We start from the raw sequence: 19,113 nt of genomic DNA, 5'->3' as shown, positions 1-19,113 counted from the left end.
CCATGAGATGGCTCAAGCTATACCTTTTAAACTAGAAACAGAGGATGAACCTTGTTCAGAACTTCTTGAAGTTCTAGATTATGACTCTCCATTTAGAGAGGGTATTACAGTTCCCCTCCATTCTGTTATGAAAAGTACTTTACTAAAAAAACTGGGAGACTCCACCGACAGTTCAGATTGCCCCAAAGAAAACTGGCACAATGTACAGGATACATAAATATACAGGGTTTGAGAAAACACAACTACCACACCATTCCTTAGTGATAGAATCTGCTTTAAAGCGCATTTGCAGTGCCAGATCTTATGCTTCTGCTCCACCAGGCAGAGAAGCGAGAACATTAGACTCTTTTGGCATCTTGGATTATCAACTTTATTCCACGATTTACTGAAAATCTCTAATACAAATGACTCTATCCTTTGCGGAATTCTTTCCCTCTGATAAACAAGAGGAATTCAATAAGCTACATAGAAAGCTTCTAGACTGTCGTAAATACTTCGCAAGGTACACCTTGAATGTCTCTTCACGTATTTATGCCTTTAGCAGTAGCAATGCGCCAATTATCCTGGATTAGGGTCTCCAACCTTGAATCTGCTGTCCTGTCTTTGAGACAGTACCCCCCACCACTCATGTGAGAGTGTCTTTCTGCCTGATGCTCAAGCGTAGGACCAGCAATATACTATAAAAGCTAAGATGACAATTCCGATGGGAGGTGGGAGGGATGCAAGAATATATGCCTGCTGTCCTCGAAGAACACCCACTATTGGTATGTAACTATGCTTTCAAGCAGGCATTATATTCTCACATGTGGAACTCACTAGCTGAAGGCTCACAATTCAAATAATTAATTAATAACTGAAGAGGAAAGTGAGCCTGGTGGAAAAAAAAGAGGGCTGGATGGCAGAATTGATATTCAAATAATAAAAAGGTTTTGTAGGACTGCTGCTCAAGACAGTAGTGAGCAGTAAAGCTGTGGATAGAAGATCACGTTGCCACTTTGCAAATTTCCTCTATGGAGGCAAGCGAAGTGGGCTACTGAAGCAGCCATGAGCATTATGAGCAGTTACACGGCTATTAAGGGTCAGCCCAGCTGAGCATACAAGTAAGAGATACAATCAGCCAACCAAGTGGAGATAGTACATTTGGTGATGGAAATCCCAAATCTGGTAAGGTCAAAGGATGCAAAAAGCTGGGAGAATTTCTGTGAGGTTTAGTATAAATACATAAGTATTACCATACTGGGACAGACCAAAGGTCCATCAAGCCCAACATCCTGTCTCCAACAGTGGCCAATCCAGGTCACAAGTACCTGGCCAGATCCCAAAAAAGTACAATACATTTTATGCTGCTTATCCTAGAAGTAAGCAGTGGATTTTCCTCAAGCCCATTTTAATAATGGTCTATGGACTTTTCCTTTAGGAAGCCATCCAAGCTTTTAAAACTCCGCTAAGCTAACTGCTTTTACTACATTCTCTGGCAACGAATTCCAGAGTTTGATTACACGTTGAGTGAAGAAATATTTTCTCCAATTCGTTTTAAATTTACTAGTTTGTAGCTTCATTGCGTGCCCCCTAGTGTAAACCCCCCGCTATGTCGTCATAAGTGCGCTGAGCTGCCTCTTTAGTTTCAATGCAGCACTGAAGGTTCTATGCTGCTTCCAGCACTGCAGACCCCAACATTCTAAAGCTGCCTCAAGCTTTAGGTCACTTCAGCTTCAATACAGCACTGGGCATTCTAAACTGTTTTTCAGCTCTGCTTTTCCCTTTCTTCCAAGAAACTTAGGAAAGTTATCAGAAAATCACTTTTTTTAAAACAACATAGTTTTCCCTAAAGTGACTCTTCCCTGAATCAGGTCTTTAAAAGGCTTTCTTTTCTCTAAAGCCAGCCTCTCAAAACACCAGCTTTTTTAAAAAAATGAAATCATGAAATTAATGACTCTCTTTAATAATCTCCTGTCATATGCTTCAGGAGAATGTTGTTTCTCTGAAATCCCAAGCTCTTCAAACTCTTTTCAGAGCTCTGACATCAACTGAAATAAATTTCTAGTTCACAACGTTTTTCTAACTCCCTACAAACAAAAGTTTCCTTTCTACTTTCTCACTGGAACAATACCCTTAGTCTCCCAGACTACAAAAAATCCTGAAATTAGAGACCTATTACCCTTTTCCCTCTTAATTTAACCTAAAACTCAGACTGCAGCCACACTTGCCTCTGTCTCTCTTCAGGTTTTTCAACTGAACTTTTCTGATGACATCACTCATTCTACCAGGCTCATGCATGTGAAAGTTCTAAACCCTGCACATGCCACAACTTCAAACATTGCACAAATAAACTCTATCTTCTCTTAAAGACACAGTTTCTTAGTCCTTTCTCCAAATCACAGCAGTCACTCTGCCTAGCAGTATTTATTTATTCTATTTTCCTCATTTACACTAGTCCTAGTATTTTTGGAAAGAGTAAACAAGTGATTCATGTCTACCTGTTCCATTCCTCTCATTATTTTATAGACCTCTATCATATCTCCCCCTCAGCTGTCTTTTCCTCCAAGTTGAAGAGCCCTAGCCGCTTCAGCCTTTCCTCATAAGGAAGTCATCCCATACCAGACAGGATGCTTAAGCACGCTTGCAGGCTAAGGTAAGCAGTGCTGCTGCTCCAGGATAAGAATAAGGTTTCGGGGGAAAAAAACAAACAAACCAGGAAGCACAATGTACTGAGGTGGAATTCCGATACTACTTTCAGAAGGATTAGGGTGGGTTCGAAGAACAACCCTGTCATGGTAGAACCTGTGTAAGGCAGGTCTGCCACCAGAGCCTGAAGTTCGTTTACTCATTTGGCAGAAGTTAGCGTCACTAAGAATAGTACATTCCAAGCAAGGAACTTAGAGAACAGGTATGGAGTGGTTCAAATGGAGGTGTCATTAGAGCTGTAAGGATGACATTAAAATCCCACACTACGGGAGGTGGTTTGATAGGCGGATTTGTATGAAATAAACCTTTCATGAATTGAACTATCAAAGGATGGACAGAAACTGGCTTATCAACCCTTGATTGAAAAGCACTAATAGCAATGAAGTGTACTCTTATAGAATTAGTTTTTACGCCAAAAGTAGAAAGATGGAGGAGATATTCCATAAGAGTTCGAAGAGAGCATCTAGAAGGATTAATTCAGTGGTGTGCTGGAGCCGGCTCGCATGAGCTGGTTGTTAAATTTTGCAAGCCGGTTGTTGAAGGAGCCATGCAGCCAGCACACAAACATCTATGGTTTTCTCCTCCTCTCCACCGGCCCCCACACACCCGCGAGTCCAGCATACCTCAGCTTCCTACCTCATCATATCCTCCCTCAGGTCCATCTCCCCTCACCGCTGTCTGTCATCCTGAGCCAGGAAGACGTGCACAGCGCTGGCAAACCATCTGGCAAGGTGGAAAACCTGACCTCCCCCAAAAGGACGCAGACCACTACCTCTGCCTGCTGCAGCCCCACCAAGGTCATCTTAACGTCGATGAGTTCTACTGGGCCCACTATGGTGAGCAGCTGAACGGGAGCATTTCATGAAGTGCAAACGAGAGGAGCTCCAGAAACGTATGTCGAGTACAGAGGAAAAGAGCTTACAATCTAATAGACAAAAAATAATAATAAAGCAAGCAAATCAAGATGATGGAGATTTCAGCTGCAGTTCTGCTCTTTGCAGTCACCTGCATTCTCTTCAAGTGGAAGTCAAGCTCATAGTCTTGCTTGACAATTTAACACACATTGACAATGCCTTAGTACCGACTGTTACTAATGGCCGTGGAGCATGGAGGGGATTGTTTTCACCTGTTAATATGATTTAATGCTATATATTGTTTTCACACTATATAGCATTAAATCATTGCCATCTGTCAAACATTACTTTTCCAGCACTGCTAGTGGTAACACGCTGCCTGGCCAACCCAGAGCCTTTTCTCTGCCAGATCCCACCCATGCATAAGCAGGAAGTTGCATTAGCGCGGCAGGACACGGTAGAGAAAAGGCTCTGGGTCAGCCAGGCAGCGTGTAACCATTTGAGATGCTGGAAGAGTAAGGTTTGAAGGATGGCTAGTGAGGGAATGGATCATCTGGAAAGCTGAGAGAGGTATGGATTCGTGGGGGAGTGGGAGATGATGCTGTGCTTGATTGAGAACAGGAGACAGCCTGAAGTAAGAAAAAAAAAAGTTCAAGCTAATTAGTCCATTTCCCCTTCCTACACAGCCGTCTTTGCCATAAACTCAAAACAAAAGCAAGTAAACCTACGAGGTGCATTCCACGTTATGTTCTTTATTGTTGGTAGCATTTTAATTTAATCTCACTTATATTTTCAAACACGCCAGCTTGTGCAGCATACTGGTGTACACAGAGGTCAGAGGAAGTATAATAACCGAATAACTTTTCATAGAGTAGTAATTTGTTACAAATCATATTCAGTGTGTCATTTGGAGGGGCTGGTTATAGGGACACCCTAGCATTTGTTATATTTGTGCAGAGATTTTTTTCTCCTGGTAAAGGGCCACTAAAACAGATATCATGTTATAAGAATCAGGTGCTCAACATTCAGAGTTTCTATCTATTTATTTAGTTACTTATTTATATCCCACATTAAACATGAATTAGGTTGAAACCCGGGAGCATTTCAAATCTTTTTTTCCCTGCGCCTAGATCAAAAGAGAAAGATGGTTTGTGGGAATTTGTTTTTTTTTTTTTGTTTTGTTGGAATGCTGTGGTATATTATTACAGAAAAACACTTAATATTGTTTATTACTAGAGAGACATTGAATGAGGGCAGAGCTACCTTCATGCAGAAGTCCCGAGTCAGTCTAAATGTGCCAACATTTTCCAGTTCTGTATATATATTATTTCTTCTTCAAGTCTGTTTGGTTGTAAAAGGCATTTTTTTTTGTGGGGGTGGAGGTTAATCTTTGTCTTCCGGATGTTTGTTTGCATATAGTAACATAGTAGATGACGGCAGAAAAAGATCTGCACGGTCCATCCAGTCTGCCCAACAAGATAACTCATATTTGCTACTTTTTGTGTATACCCTACTTTGATTTGTACCTGTGCTCTGGCACAGACCGTATAAGTCTGCCCAGCACTATCCTCGCCTCCCAACCACCGGCTCTGGCACAGACCGTACAAGTCTGCCCAGATGAGACCCGGGAATAATGTTGGCTAAGGGAAAGCAGCAGTAGAACAGTTGGAGCTGAATGACATTTATGGTCATACAAAAGGCCGTTTACTAAGGTGAGTTAGTATTTTTAGTGTGCCTACACTTAGCACGCACACTAACCATGTAAGCGCCTATAGGGATATTGTAGGCACGTACATGGTTAATGCACATTAAAAATGTTAACGCGCCTACAATGCTGCTTAGTACACAGGGCACAAAGTTAATTATTTTCAGTGGAAATTAAATCTGTTGGCTGCCTGCTATGTGAATATTCTATCACTCTTTCATTATTACTACTAAGTATTACATATTTAGGGCATGTGCCTTAAAACAGATAGTTTACATTCATTTATCTACACCTTACATGCACATGGTATTGCTTGTTAAACCCAAAGGCGGTATAAACTGTGTTGTTTATGACTTTACTTGTTTTGTACTGCTTTTGGTCTTACTGATCTGTACATCTGTTGTGTTATTTTATTGAGTGGAAACAGTCGGGTGGGCTTATACGAAATGAGGCGGAAGGTTTATTGGGGTTGCCATGGCCATAAGGAATTTACAGTAAAGAATATTGTATATTTTAATATTTGTAAATTGGTTGCTGCACTGTACCTTTGTACCAATAAAACATATAAAGTTACGTACATATATACTGCTTTTTTTTTTGGGGGGGGGGGGGGGGGGGGGGGGGGGGGGGGGGTGGGAAGAGGAGAGACAGCCTGTTAAACATTTACCAGCACACCTCTCTGGCTATGCCGTCAAGAACCATACTGTCATGGCTAGACAGTGCGGGATCTGGGTGAAGCAGGGATTCCTCATTCTGTGTTATCAGCGGTCAGAAAGGTTCTCATCTCTACTACTAACTAATCATTTCTAAGGTTCTTTTGGATGACACGCTAAGAGAAGAGGGAAACAAATCTGTCATGGCCAGTAGGGAGTAATATCATGGTCCCTTGGTACTCAACAGTAGTTTGAGCAGAGTTTTCCCAATGAGAGGCAATGGGGGAAAGGCATACAGGAGATCTGTTCCCCAATGGAGTAGAAAAGCATCCAGTGCTATACGGTTGGAAGCACAGAGACTGCAACAGAAGTGAGGAAGTTTGTTGTTCTGTGGAGAAATGAAGAAATCTATTGCTGGGGTTCCCCACTGTTGGAAAATTTGACAACTCACCAACATACTGAGGGACCACTCGTGAGGCTGAAGTACTCTGCTCAGTTCGTCCGCTATAGCATTCTGTTTTTCTGGCTAGGTAGACTGCCCTGAGGGTGATTGCCTCTAACTTGCCCAAGTCCATATTTGGATTGCCTGTTGGAATAAGAACCTTTCTACCTTGTTTGTTCAGGTAATACATCACAACCTGATTGTCTGTCCAAACTAGAGCTACATGATTGAGGTGGTTGTATTGTAAAATGTTGAGGGTGTACCAGACTGCCATAGTTCGAGGACACTGACGTGATATGCTTTCTCCTGTGGGGACCATGAACTTTGGTAATGAAGGCCATTGAGGTGAGCTCCCCAAGCTACCATACAGGCATCTGTGGCAAGAACTTTTTTGTTGTGGAGGGGACTGAAATGAAAGTCCCCACGTGAGATTCCATGGGGCCATCAACCACTGGAGTGGAATAACGCTAGAGTGACTCGAATTTTGGCTGAGACCTGGTGGTTTGTGACCATTGAGAGGAGTCCACTAAGGTATTTGGAAATGGAGTCAAGCTAATGGTGTTACATGGATTACTGAGACCATGTGGCCAAGGAGGCGGAGCACCTCATGTGCACAAATCTGACTAGAGATGGAGACCTGGGCAAATACACTATATTGTCTATCCTTTGTTGCGGTAGACATACTCGACCTTGAATTGTGTCCAGGAGAGCCCCTATAAACTCCACAGACTGAACCTGTTGAATATGTGATTTGGGGTGATTTATCACAAATCCGAGGAGTTCTAGCAGATACACTGTGGAAGAGAGAGACATTTGAGTCGACAGTTGAGAGGCTGCTTTGATTAACCAGTTGTTGAGGTAGTGAAAGACATGTATGCTCTACCTGTGTAATGTTGCAGCTACCATTATCAGGCATTTTGTGAAGACTTGAGGTGCTGAGGCCAAGCCGAATGGCAAGACTTTGTACTAATAATGGTGAGTTCCATAACGGAATCATAGGAACTTCTGGTATGCAGGAAGAATAGATATGTGGGTGTATGCTTCCTTCAGGTCTAGAAAGCAAAGCCAGTCACTGAGCTGGATCATGGGAAGAATTGATCCCAGGGATAACATGCAGAATTTCTCTTTGAGCAACTATTTGTTTACATTTTGGAGGTTGAGAATTGATCAAAACTACCCCCGTCTTTTTTGGTATGAGAAAGTATCTGTAGTAGAACCCTCGACTATCTGGCAGAGGAACTGGTTCTATCACATTCTGCTGGAGAAGGACAAACAGCTCCTCTTGTAGTATGTTGTTGTGGAATGAGCTGAAACGAGACTTTTTTGGTGGATGGTTGGGAGGTTATTTTTTTCCCCAAAGCACAGTGTAACCCTGGTGAATGATCCGTAGCACCCCATGGTTGGAAGTTATGAGGGGCCACCTCTCTTGAAACAGCCCAATGATGACGGAAAATAAAGAAGACTTAAACCCAGGCAAAATAAAAACTAAGGAAAAATAAAAGATGGGTTTGTAAGGCCCAATTAAGAAGCCACAAGAGAAGCAGAAAAAAAAAAAAGGGCGAAAGGCACTCAAAGCTCTAAAAAAAACAAACAAAAAAAAAACAAAAACTGGCGAGTGAGGAGAGGACAAAAAAACCACGTACCTTCTCCTCATGCGGAAAAAAAAGAAAACTGAGAAGGCGCTCGTGCTCCACAAAGCTCTCTCTTTTTTACTAAGGCAAAAGCCGGACCAGGCGACGTGGATCAGCGTCACCCACTTGTAAGAAGATAGAAGCCTGCTTGTCCTCGAATAAATAATTTTTTCACTCAAAGAATAGTTAAGCTCTGGAACTTGTTGCCAGAGAATGTGGTTAACAGCGGCTAGCTTGTCAGGGTTTAATAAAGATTTGGACAAGGTCCTGTCTGTTATTGCGATGGATATGGGGGAAGTCACTGCTTGCCCCGGGATTGGCAGCATGGAATGTTGCTACTAATTGGGTTTCTGCCAGGTACTTGTGGCTTCGATTGGCCACTGTTGGAAGCAGGATACTGGGCTAGGACCACTGGTCTGACCTAGTATCGCTATTCTCATGTGGCTGGTCCAAAATGGCTAATATTGGAGCCAACATAATTGGTTCTGTAGCAACAGCCTCAGAGTTGACTTGGCTACCGACCTCAACAACCTCTAGAATGCGCTGGGTGGCTGAAGTACTATTCCCTGAACCATCTCTCTTGCATCTTAGGCAGAAGGATCTGTTGGGTGTAGGCTGTATTCTTCCCACCTTAATGTTTTGAATGGCATGGAGCTTTAAGAGGATTTATCTCCCTTTTCCCCACTGTGACTGATTGCTGCTGAATTGTTGAGCTATGAAGGCCCATAGGCTGGTGTGGTCAGGCCACTGGAGGACCTAGAGCTCTAGGCAGGGTTTGTCCCTATGAGGTAAGAGGATCAGCTGTTAGAGAACTACTATTTAAGAATCCCTTCAGTCTTAGCCCAGTCAACCCTGGAAATAAACTCAAAGGCCTCCCCTAAGATGGTGCCCTAACTCGAACACTACACTAAAGCAGACTTCTGCACCATCTACTAGAGAAAGAGAAATACTGAGGTTATCTGTTAAGGCACCAGCCTGTAAGGCAACTGAGGGCTGAAGAACTCTTTATTTCCCTCTTCCCGGTGTCCTGGGAGGAGGATATAGCTCACTCATATGGTGGAGGTAAAGAAAAGTGAAATTTACAGTAAGAGCTCTGACACCACCTTCCAATTAGAATTATATGCAAGAAATTCTGTAGCACAATTTGAATGCAGGATCAAATTCATGTGGCCTGGCCTGTAAAGGGCTCATCTATTCATTTTTCAGTGACTATAAAAAAAACAATTCAAAACAATGATGTTTTAGCTACTTCATCTGGTAGTTACAAAAGAAAAATCATTATAAGAACCACTTTTTTCATTCAGGGTTTTATTGCCATCTGGAGATGCAATCAGCGTTTCAAGGTTTTGAAAACTCTTTTTGCTTATCTGATAGGTAGGTAGGAGAGAGATGCACCGATCTCTAGATATCTGGTTTGCAGCATATTATTCCCCTCCTGCTGCAAAGAAAAAGATGCCTCTCTTCTACACAAGCACTTTCCACTTAAGTACATAAATATGTTATGGATATAATAAAAAATTCACATATTTATTTTTTTTAGGGTGGTGGGGAACACAGAAAGAGTAGAAAATAAAAGAAAAAATAACACAAAATACACGTGCATAACAACAAAAGAATACAACCAATAAGCATGTTCATGATATAAGACTTGAAGTTACAATGCTGTATTCTACCACCACATCATCTGATTATCTCATGCCCATGCCTCTTTTCAGTACATTGGAATCACCGTTTTCCCTTCCAGGCCATAAGTACTTTAAATATGGGTCTTAATATTTTTTTAACCTGCTGACAAACAAACCTTGTTCAAGACTACACTGCTATAATTTGTTATGTGAAATTAAAGGTCCTGGTTCCAAAAATATGCTCTATGTACCTTATTCCACTTACACAAAAAATAAAGAAATAAAAAGCTGTGGGTCATGTCAAAGACAGCCGACAATACTAAGAACAGTACCGATCACGGATGATATTAAGAATGAGTTGATGTGTGCCATAACAAGTACGTACAAAAGAAAATGTTAATGCTCCATTTTAAACACATATCAGACTTTATTGCTTGTGTCCTTTAGTATACACCACAAGACTAATTACAAAAGGTTCAAAGAACAGTGACCAAAATGATAAAGGGGATGGAACTCCTTTCATATGAGGAAAGGCTAAAGAGGTTAGGGCTCTTCAGCTTGGAAAGATATAGCTGAGGGGGATATGATTGAGGTCTACAAAATTCTGAGTGGTGCAGAACGGGTAAATGTGAATCGATTTTTCTTTTGAAAAATACAAAGACCAGGAAACGATCAATGAAATTACATAGAAAATACTTTTAAAACAACAGAAGGAAATACTTTTTCACTCAGAGAATAGTTAAGCTCTGGAACTCATTGCCAGAGGATGTGCTAACAACAGTTTGCATATCTGGGTTTAAAAAAAGATCTGCAACAAGTTCCTGGAGGAAAAGTCCATACTCTATAATTTGAGATAGTATGGGGGAAGCCACTGCTTGCCCTGGGATTGGTAGCATGGAATGTTTCTAATAATTGGGTTTCTGCCAGGTACTTGTGACCTGGATTGGCCACTGCTGGATGCAGGATACTGGGCTAGATAGACCATTGGTCTGACCCAATATATCCTTATGTTCTTACATTCTTATATTTAATCTTGTTGTGTACGCTTACTACTAAGTCCTAGTGCCAAATACATTAATGAGTTGTGTTTTTTAGTGCAATACTGCACTATGAACTAGTACGCTGACAAACATCACAGGATTCTAATGAATTTATCATCCATGTACTGTATATAAATTCCACACACAAAAGTATGCAGGGAATACCATGACCTAAACTGGACACCTGAACCTGGCTTTCAATGAAAGGCTCCCATCTGTGTAGTGAGAATAGCATAAGCCACGCAGCATTACAGTAGTGTATGTTGAACTTTAAACCACTTATATCATATTTATGCATGAAATCAAACTGACTGCCGTGTCCATCTCAATGGTCTTTCACAGCTCACCTCTGGATTACTTCTGCACTTCTCTAATGCCACTCCAAATATCTTACTGGGACTGGATGAAGAGAAAAGTTCTTTGAACACAACATAGAACAAACCCCCTGCAAAATCATTGAACAGGTAATTACATATTAGCTGAAGAAAAGTACACAATAACAATGTGTTTATAATATATGAGCACTTTATTACCTGTAACTCCAATTCCAACCAGCACCACTATTAAGTAGGTAAAATCTTTTCCAGCTTCTTTCACTACAGAAAAGAAAACAGTGAAAAATATTAACCACTTAAGACTTTGCAATGGATTTATTTTCTTTTGCTTAGCAAGTTATTAGTTATCACTTCACTACACCAGTGCTAGAATTAAGATACTGGACACAGATATGATAAGTAGTAGATATGAAGGGGCACACCACAGTCCTCCCTGGCCCATCAAACACATTTGAGATACAGATTGTTAAACACAGCCCACAGGAAACGTGGTAAGTGGGAGATCAAAGAGAATAAAACTGGAAGGACAGTAATCATGACAAATGAAGAAAAGTCTGTTAGCCAGACAGATGACAGAAGTATATCAGCTGGTCAATATGTCTATACAGAAACAGTTTTCTATAAAGCTGTTGCTATTTTGTGCACTGCAGCTGAAAAAAAGAATAATCAACCCCATCATGAACAAACCCATGCAACAGGACAATGCAATGTATCTAAATTTGATGAAATTAACCCCCTCCCCCCTCATGAAATGGGGGAAGAGGTAGGAACAGAAAATCATGCAGAACAGTTTATTCATTTCAGGTATTTTGTTTAGTTTACATGCAAAAAGTTCATATAACTCACAAGAATCTAACATTCAAAAATAATAAATTGGCAAATATCACTTGGAATGGAAGGGCTCCATTCCTGCATCAGGGCCAAGATGCCTCCTGGTGTTTTCCTGTGTAAATACTTATTAACTTTCTTCAAAAATAAACTTAAGCTCAATTTCCATAAATGTTTTACCTTGTATTGGGCTCCCACCTCGGAACAGTTCAGAGAAAAAACACTGCATTAAAACCATCTATTGTAGAGTATAGAAATGATAAGTAGTAGTAGTAGTAGCAGTACTGCCCGAAAATGTGCTTGCAAATTGATTCCACTTGGAATTTAAGTACAATGATGCGTAGATCCAGGAAGCAGGTGAATACATTAAGCCAGCACAGCTTTTTTCTGCTGTAGCTACTAGCTCTGGTATGATTCCATTCCCCTTCCCCCAGACTTCTTCATTTTCTGAGATGACTTCTAAAGAATTTGCAAATATCAGCTGCTCTCTCCTTCAGTCTTTTTTTTTTTTGTGTGTAATTTATCAAGTTTAGAAACATTGCTGGGAACTTCGAGGGGGGTAATCTTTTAATAGTGCACATGTGTAAGTCCAAAAAAGATTATTTTGTGCCTATTTTATAAAGGTTTTCACAAGAAAACACTCATCTATAGAATTTTTTTTTTAATGAATCAGAGGTGAGAAACTCTGGTTAAAAATTTCATCCAGTATGTGCACCTTAGTTCTTCATCGTTCCTTCTTCACGTTTCTGTAATATTTCATTAAGAATAATTAAACACTTACCTTAAATATCTGAAGTTTCTTCACTTGAGAGCAGAGAATAAGCTTCCAACATAGTGCATTTCGCTTTCAGCTGCCTCTGGGAATATACTCAAATCTATTTTAAAACACTCAAATGCATAATTGCTGCTCTGTAGCTTCTTCTCTGTGCTTGTGAAGAAACGTCAGACAAGTGTTATCATTCTTCATGAAATATCACGGAAATTTACAAAAAGAAAAGGATTGATGAACTAAGGTGCAGATAGTGAACAACATTTTTAACTTAGGATTCCTCACTCTCTTATAGTTAACACATTTTTTAAAATTTAGATGAAAGTGTTTCTTGTGGTGGTATATAGACCTCTCATGAAAGTATTATTTTTGACCACAGTAAGCAATCACAACTATTTTATAAAGGCAATATAGGCACCTATGTGCCTTTACAAAATAAGCTCCCAGTACAAATTCCCATGCACAAAACTACATCTGCCCTGAAAAGATGTAAATGTGTGTGTGTGTGTATGTACCCTATGTGTGTACTCGCATATTATATATAATAGGGACACAAGATTGCCTCAGCTCTGCCCAAACAAGGCCTCCAAGAAACCTATGCACTGATAATATAAATAAGAGCACTCTTTATATATGCCTAATTTTTATGTGCATACATGGTTGTGCAATTTTATAAAAGCTCTTTTTCTGGGTGTTGAACAGCTTTACAGTTGGAAAAAGCTTTATTTAAATTATCCTCTATGAGTTTGGCCCAGAGTTTTTTTTCAGAAGAGATACAGGCTGCAAACAAAAAAAATAAGCATGCCACAGCATCTTACTCTCCTGTAACCACATACATGAATAAGAGCTATAGAGTTTTGCTCAGTGAGCAACTTGAGTTCTCTTAAGATCTGCAGCCCAATTCCATTTACACCAACAAAAATATGGTGTAAATCCCAGCACATAGATCTGTGCGCACTGGGCTATATTCTATAACTGCGTAAATTTCAGAACATCCACGAAATGCCCATTTCCCCACCCATAACCACACCCTTTTTGCCTATGCATGTTAGTTTGGCGCACTTCATTACAGAATACACTTAGCGAGTTGTGCACACAAATTCTAATTTGTGCCAATTAGTGCTCATTATTGCTTAAGTGCCGTTATCAATGCTCATTAGCTTGTTAAGTTCTGCACATTGTTATAGTATCAGATTGGATTTTAGCATGGATCTCTAGGCGTGCTATATAGAATCTGGGGGATAGGGCTTTGCAAAAATCTTCATACCCTCATACAGTGATGTGTAAACTTCCCTCGCCTGATTTTCCCTACTAGCGCATATACGTAAACACACAACACAGTTTTTTAAATTACAGTATTACTTCATTAAGGAACAAATTATCCAACACCCATATGAAAAAGTAACTGACCAAATTTAATTGATAATTGGTAATTAGATTCAGCTGATTAGATTCTATAGGGCTGGCAGTTCAAACTTGCTATATATTGAAGCTTACCATGAGAGTGAAGGTTTCACCACAAAGTTTCAATAAGAATGTTATGCCACAATTAAAGAAAATCCCAAAAGAGATGAGAAAAAAAGTCAGGCTGTACATAAAATGTTTTAATCACAAGATTAATCGCATAAAGCGCCTCCCTCACATTTTCACCTATATAGTGCAAAATATAGACTGCAGATGTAAATTCTCAAAACTGATATACTGTACTTCAGTTACTAAACTGAAAATAAAATCATTGCTCTTGTTGTCCAGTGATTTTATTTTTCTAATCATCTATTACCTGTCTCTGGTTATATTCCTCTATCTGTACTCTGATCTCTTATTTTCAGGGCCTCCTCTCTTCTTCACTTATTCCCCTACATACATCTTCCACATTCAAACTTTCTGCCATTTTTCTTCCTCCTTATATCCATCTTGTTTCTATCCCTTCCCTTCATCCACGGGCACCATCTCTTCTCTCCTTCGGTCCTCTCCTCCGTGGGCACCATCTCCTCTCTTTTTCCCTTCCTCTCTATAGGCACCATCTCCTCCATCTCTTTTCCCTTCCTCTCTATGGGCACCATCTCTCTTCTCTTCCTCTCTATAGGCAACATCTCATCTTGTCCCTTCCCTTTCTCTCCATTGGAACAATCTCATTTCCACATATAACCCAGTAAGGAGACAGGATACTTTGGTCTGATTGTCTCCCCTTCCCGACTGGGCGTATTTTTCTCTCCTAAACGCTTGTCCCCCCTCCCCAGCTGCTCTTGCAGCTTTTTCTCTCCAGTTGCCCTGCGTTCTCTCCTACCCCACCCCGAGCCTTTTCTTTCCCACCACCTTGTTACTCTCTCCCAGACTCTTCTTCTATCTTGTATATATTTTTTTCTCCTACCGCTGACCCCCTCCCTCCCCGATGCACCTACATACAGCTTGTTCTCTCCTAGCCCCCTCCCCTCAGCAGCCTTTTCTCTCCTGCCACCCAGTGTTCTCTGGCATTTCATTCCCCTCTCCATGCAGCCCTCCGAACTTGCCTTGTACACACAGCAGCATTAAGCACATGCTGCTCTGCTCCTCTCTGTAACCGGCGCCCTCTCCAACTCCAGTCCTGCAGCAGGAAACAGGAAGTTTCATCAGAGGAGATTGGACACTTGAGAGGAAGGGCTCCGGTTAGTTTGGTTCAGAGACCAACAAAAGGTCTCTTCAAAAACAATAGTTCTTTCATCAGGTACTTCAATAAAATTTTGATATCAAGTTAAGAGTACTAGGTGTAATTCTTGACTCAAAGTTCTCTTACGAATATCAACTTAATGAATTAGTAAGGAAATTTTTTTTCACTTATGCAAATTGAGAGCAATTAGAGCATCTTTGAGTCCTGGTGGATTTCAAACTATATCTCTTGCGGTTCTTATGCCATTTTTGGATTATTATAACTCCTTATATTGAAGTATAAGTAAGCAACAACTAAGGAGACTTCAGAACACATCAGCCAGATTAATTAAGTTTAGTTACATCAGTCCTCTTTTGAATAATTTACACTGGTTGAGATGGAAATTCCATACTCAATTTAAAGTGGCCTGCTTAGTTTATAAGAATATGAATGGAGCAAATTCATAAATGGTAGGGGATTTACTTTTGTTTTCAGCTCATAGAAATCATCTAAGAAGTTCTAGAACACTGTTACTTGGCATTCCATATGTAAAGCCAGTGCTTTTTTTGTGCCGGTACGCACCGGTACGGCGTACCGGCACCTTTTTTGTGAGGTCCGGTGGTGAGCTGGAGCTTGCTTGCACTGGCTCGCAAGAGCCGGTTATTTTTTTTTTTTTAATTTTGGGCTCTGGTCCCCCACCTGGCAGTGTCGACGGCGTCCTCTCTGTGGCTTTTGGGCATTTTCTTCTCTTTCTCTCGCTCTGTTTCTCCTCCTCTTCCCACCCACCCCCTCCTTCTTTTGCTTCGCACGAAATCGAACCCGCGCTTAATTTTTTTTAAGCAGTGTTAATACGTCAGCAGGAATAGGCTGCTTCAGCCAATCCCAGGGGCCTTCCTTCAGCCCTCAGGGGCGGAACACGCTGAAGGAAGGCCCCTGGGATTGGCTGAAGCAGCCTGTTCCTGCTGACGTGTTAACACTGCTTAGGAGACAGGCAGCCAGCTAGGTACTGGAAAGTGGGCCGTTGTTAGGGCTCGTGAGTGACCCTGGCGTTGGCGCCTTCCCTGAGTGGCTATCCGGGCGCGTTCCCCCCTCCCGCGCCTGACACAGTGGTAATGGCCGGAGAGGGCCCCCTCCCCCTGGAGGAGTTCCGCAGGCAATGGCGGACCGAGCTGAGCACCTGGGCCGGTGGGGGAAGGTCAGGGGAGCAGCGCGGACACCTGCAGCGAAAGAGAGCCGCAGTGGAACAGGAAGGATGGGCTGGGGCTAGCAGCCGGTGTCGTTTTCAGCCCGTGACCGGGGAACAGCGGCGGCTAGCAGGCCCAGAGTTCCCGTGGGGCCCACACGAGTACCTTGTTGTTGGAAAGGCTGCTAGAGGGTAACAGCAGCCCGTCGTGGACAAAGGGTCGAGGCACCCTGGCTGGGAAGGAGGCAGCTCCGAGGTCAGGCTCCAGCAGTTTGGTGGAGCAACTCATCAGTGACTTCAATGAAATAAATGAGATTCCCTTCTGCCTTCTTTGACATCCAGCTGCCTTATGAGTTGGCACTATGAATATTCCAGTATCTGGAGAGGGTAGAGCTGGGAAGGTGTGCTCAGGTAAGCAAAACTTGGAAATTTCTTGCAGAAGATTAAGTACTTTGGTACCGGATCTGCCAACAGAAAGGCTATTATCTCAGATTAGGTATTGCATGGGGGGAGGTTGGAGGGAGGGAGAGAAGTGCTGCATTGGGGGGGGGGGGGGGTAAGGAAGGAGAGAGTTGCTGCATGGGGAGTCAAAGAAGGAGAGAGATGCTGCATTGAAGGGAGCAATGAGGAAGACAGGTACTGCATGTGGGGAGCAAGGAGAGAGTGAAGTGCTGCATCAGGAGGGGTAGAGAGGGACAGAGTTGCTGAATAAGGTCAATGAGGGACAGAGGTGCTGCATCAAGATGGGTGCAGAGAAGTGCTGGATAGGGAGGTTAGGTACCAAAGAAAGAGATTCAGTGAGGTGAGGGGAATGAGAAAGAGAAGGGCCACAGAGAGGGAAAGAGGTGCTGGACTTTGGGGGTGGGGATTGGAAGGACAAGAAAGAGAGAGAGATGCCAGGACATGCGGGGAAAGAAGGAAGAGGGAGAAGTGCTGACCCTGCAAAGAGGAGACACAACAGAAGTGAGGGAAGAGTGAAGAATACTTGCTGGACCCTTGGGGTGAGAGAGGGGGTGATGGATGGCAGGGGAGGACAGCAGGCAGAGGAGAAATGCTGGATTTGGATGGAGGAGAGGGGAGAGAGAATTATTGCTTGGATGGATACAGGGGAGGGAAGAGAGAGGAGAAATGCTGGACATGAATGGAGATGAGGGAAAGGGAAGAAAAACTGCACATGGATGGGGAAAATAGGCAAAAGCTGTATCCACGTTATACCTCCTCCAGTCAATTCCACGGAGGAAGACCCAGCTTTTACTTATGGATGGAGGGCAAGAAATGAAGAAGAAAGGAGGAAAGTAAAGAAATACATGGAACGGAAGCTCTGGAAGCGGAGTTGAGAGAACAGATAGAGAGCAGCAGAATCAGAGACTGGGACCAATATGGACAGAAAAACAAAGTCGCCAGACAACAAAGGTAGAAAAAATCATTTTATTTTCATTTTAGTGTTTTGAATATGTCCAATTTGAGAATTTACATCTGCTGTCTTATTTTGCACTGGGTATACTGGAGCTGTAACAGCTTACAGAAATTATTTATAATGAAAACAAATCACTTTATTTTTTTCTCCTATACCAGTATAATATTTTCAATGATGTCTGTTTATATGCGCCATGGCTGGTACAAGGGGTGTGGCTAATATGGGTGTGGCTATAGGGGTGGAGTCATATGGGGTGACCCCGCCCATAATGAGTACCGGCACCTTTTTTTCTACAAAAAAACCACTGTGTAAAAGCATATGCAGTTGAAATCTGTATGGGCATGTACTCGTTTACATTTCAGAGCGCCAAAATATGGAATCATTTACTTGTAAACATTTGTTTGATTACACCTTATAGCTCCTTGAGAAAGGCTCTAAAAACTCATCTATTTTCCCTACAGAATTCTGTTTTATAGTAACTATTTTGGATTGTGCACGTTGAAGATCTTAAAATGAATGGATTATTAATTTAATAATGTATTTGATCCGGATGCAATTTTCCTCTAATTCTGTAATAATGTGCTTTACACTGCAAGGTTAAAAGCATAATAGAAATAATGGAATAGAATAGAATGAGTGATATGGAGATGTTGAACAACTGTGTTTCTTAAAAAAGTAAAGAGGTGTGGTAGCCGTGTTAGTCCACTCTTAAAGGTTATCAATTGATAACCTTTAAAAAAGTAATAAATTAAAAAACTGCGTCGTGCATTTACTCAGGCTTCCGTTACATTTTATTTAAAGATCAGAAACCATTCAGTGTGACACATATGCAATAACGGGGGAAATTGAGGGGGGACCCTTTTCACATCATTGTATATTTTTATTTATTTATTCTCATACATAATATACTGCATATCTTCAAAGCCATTATGCAGTTTACAACATAAAATGGGCAAAGTAATACCAAAAAGTATAAAAATTGGAGTAAAATACATACAAACATAAAAATGCAATAAAAAAAAAAAACTACAATATCCCACCCCCCAACAAATTTAGGGAATGCTTGCTAAAAATAACCAAGTTAGGTACCGATCCCGGCATCAAGTGCTATTCTATAAACAGTGCCTAACTTTCAGCCTTCCTCAGTTGATGTCTGAGAACAGCAAGACCAAGATGAAACCAAGGGGTTTTTTTTCCCTCAGGGTGGAACTACTATGGAATTAGAGAAAAATGTAGAGAGAATAGAATTCCAACTGTCAGCTTTAGCTTCCGAAGGAAGAAAGGAGAACTAAGAGGGAAACAGAGAATGCAGACGAGGTG

General features: G+C 41.5%; 1 protein-coding gene across 1 annotated transcript in view; it reads right to left on the bottom strand.

Annotated features, from left to right (window-relative positions):
• TIMM21 (translocase of inner mitochondrial membrane 21) overlaps positions 1 to 19,113 on the bottom strand; it is a 35,750-nt gene that overhangs the window by 4,796 nt on the left and 11,841 nt on the right. The window contains exons 2-3 of the mRNA XM_030212788.1: positions 11,169 to 11,231; positions 10,983 to 11,080 (exon numbers count right to left, since the gene is read on the bottom strand). Of these exons, the coding sequence (XP_030068648.1) occupies positions 10,983 to 11,080; positions 11,169 to 11,231 (161 nt within the window). The remainder of the gene's footprint in view (positions 1 to 10,982; positions 11,081 to 11,168; positions 11,232 to 19,113) is intronic.

Source organism: Microcaecilia unicolor, chromosome 1 (genome assembly GCF_901765095.1).
Source record: "Microcaecilia unicolor chromosome 1, aMicUni1.1, whole genome shotgun sequence".
Lineage (NCBI taxonomy): Eukaryota > Metazoa > Chordata > Amphibia > Gymnophiona > Siphonopidae > Microcaecilia > Microcaecilia unicolor.
This window is presented reverse-complemented; position numbering and strand designations above follow the sequence as displayed.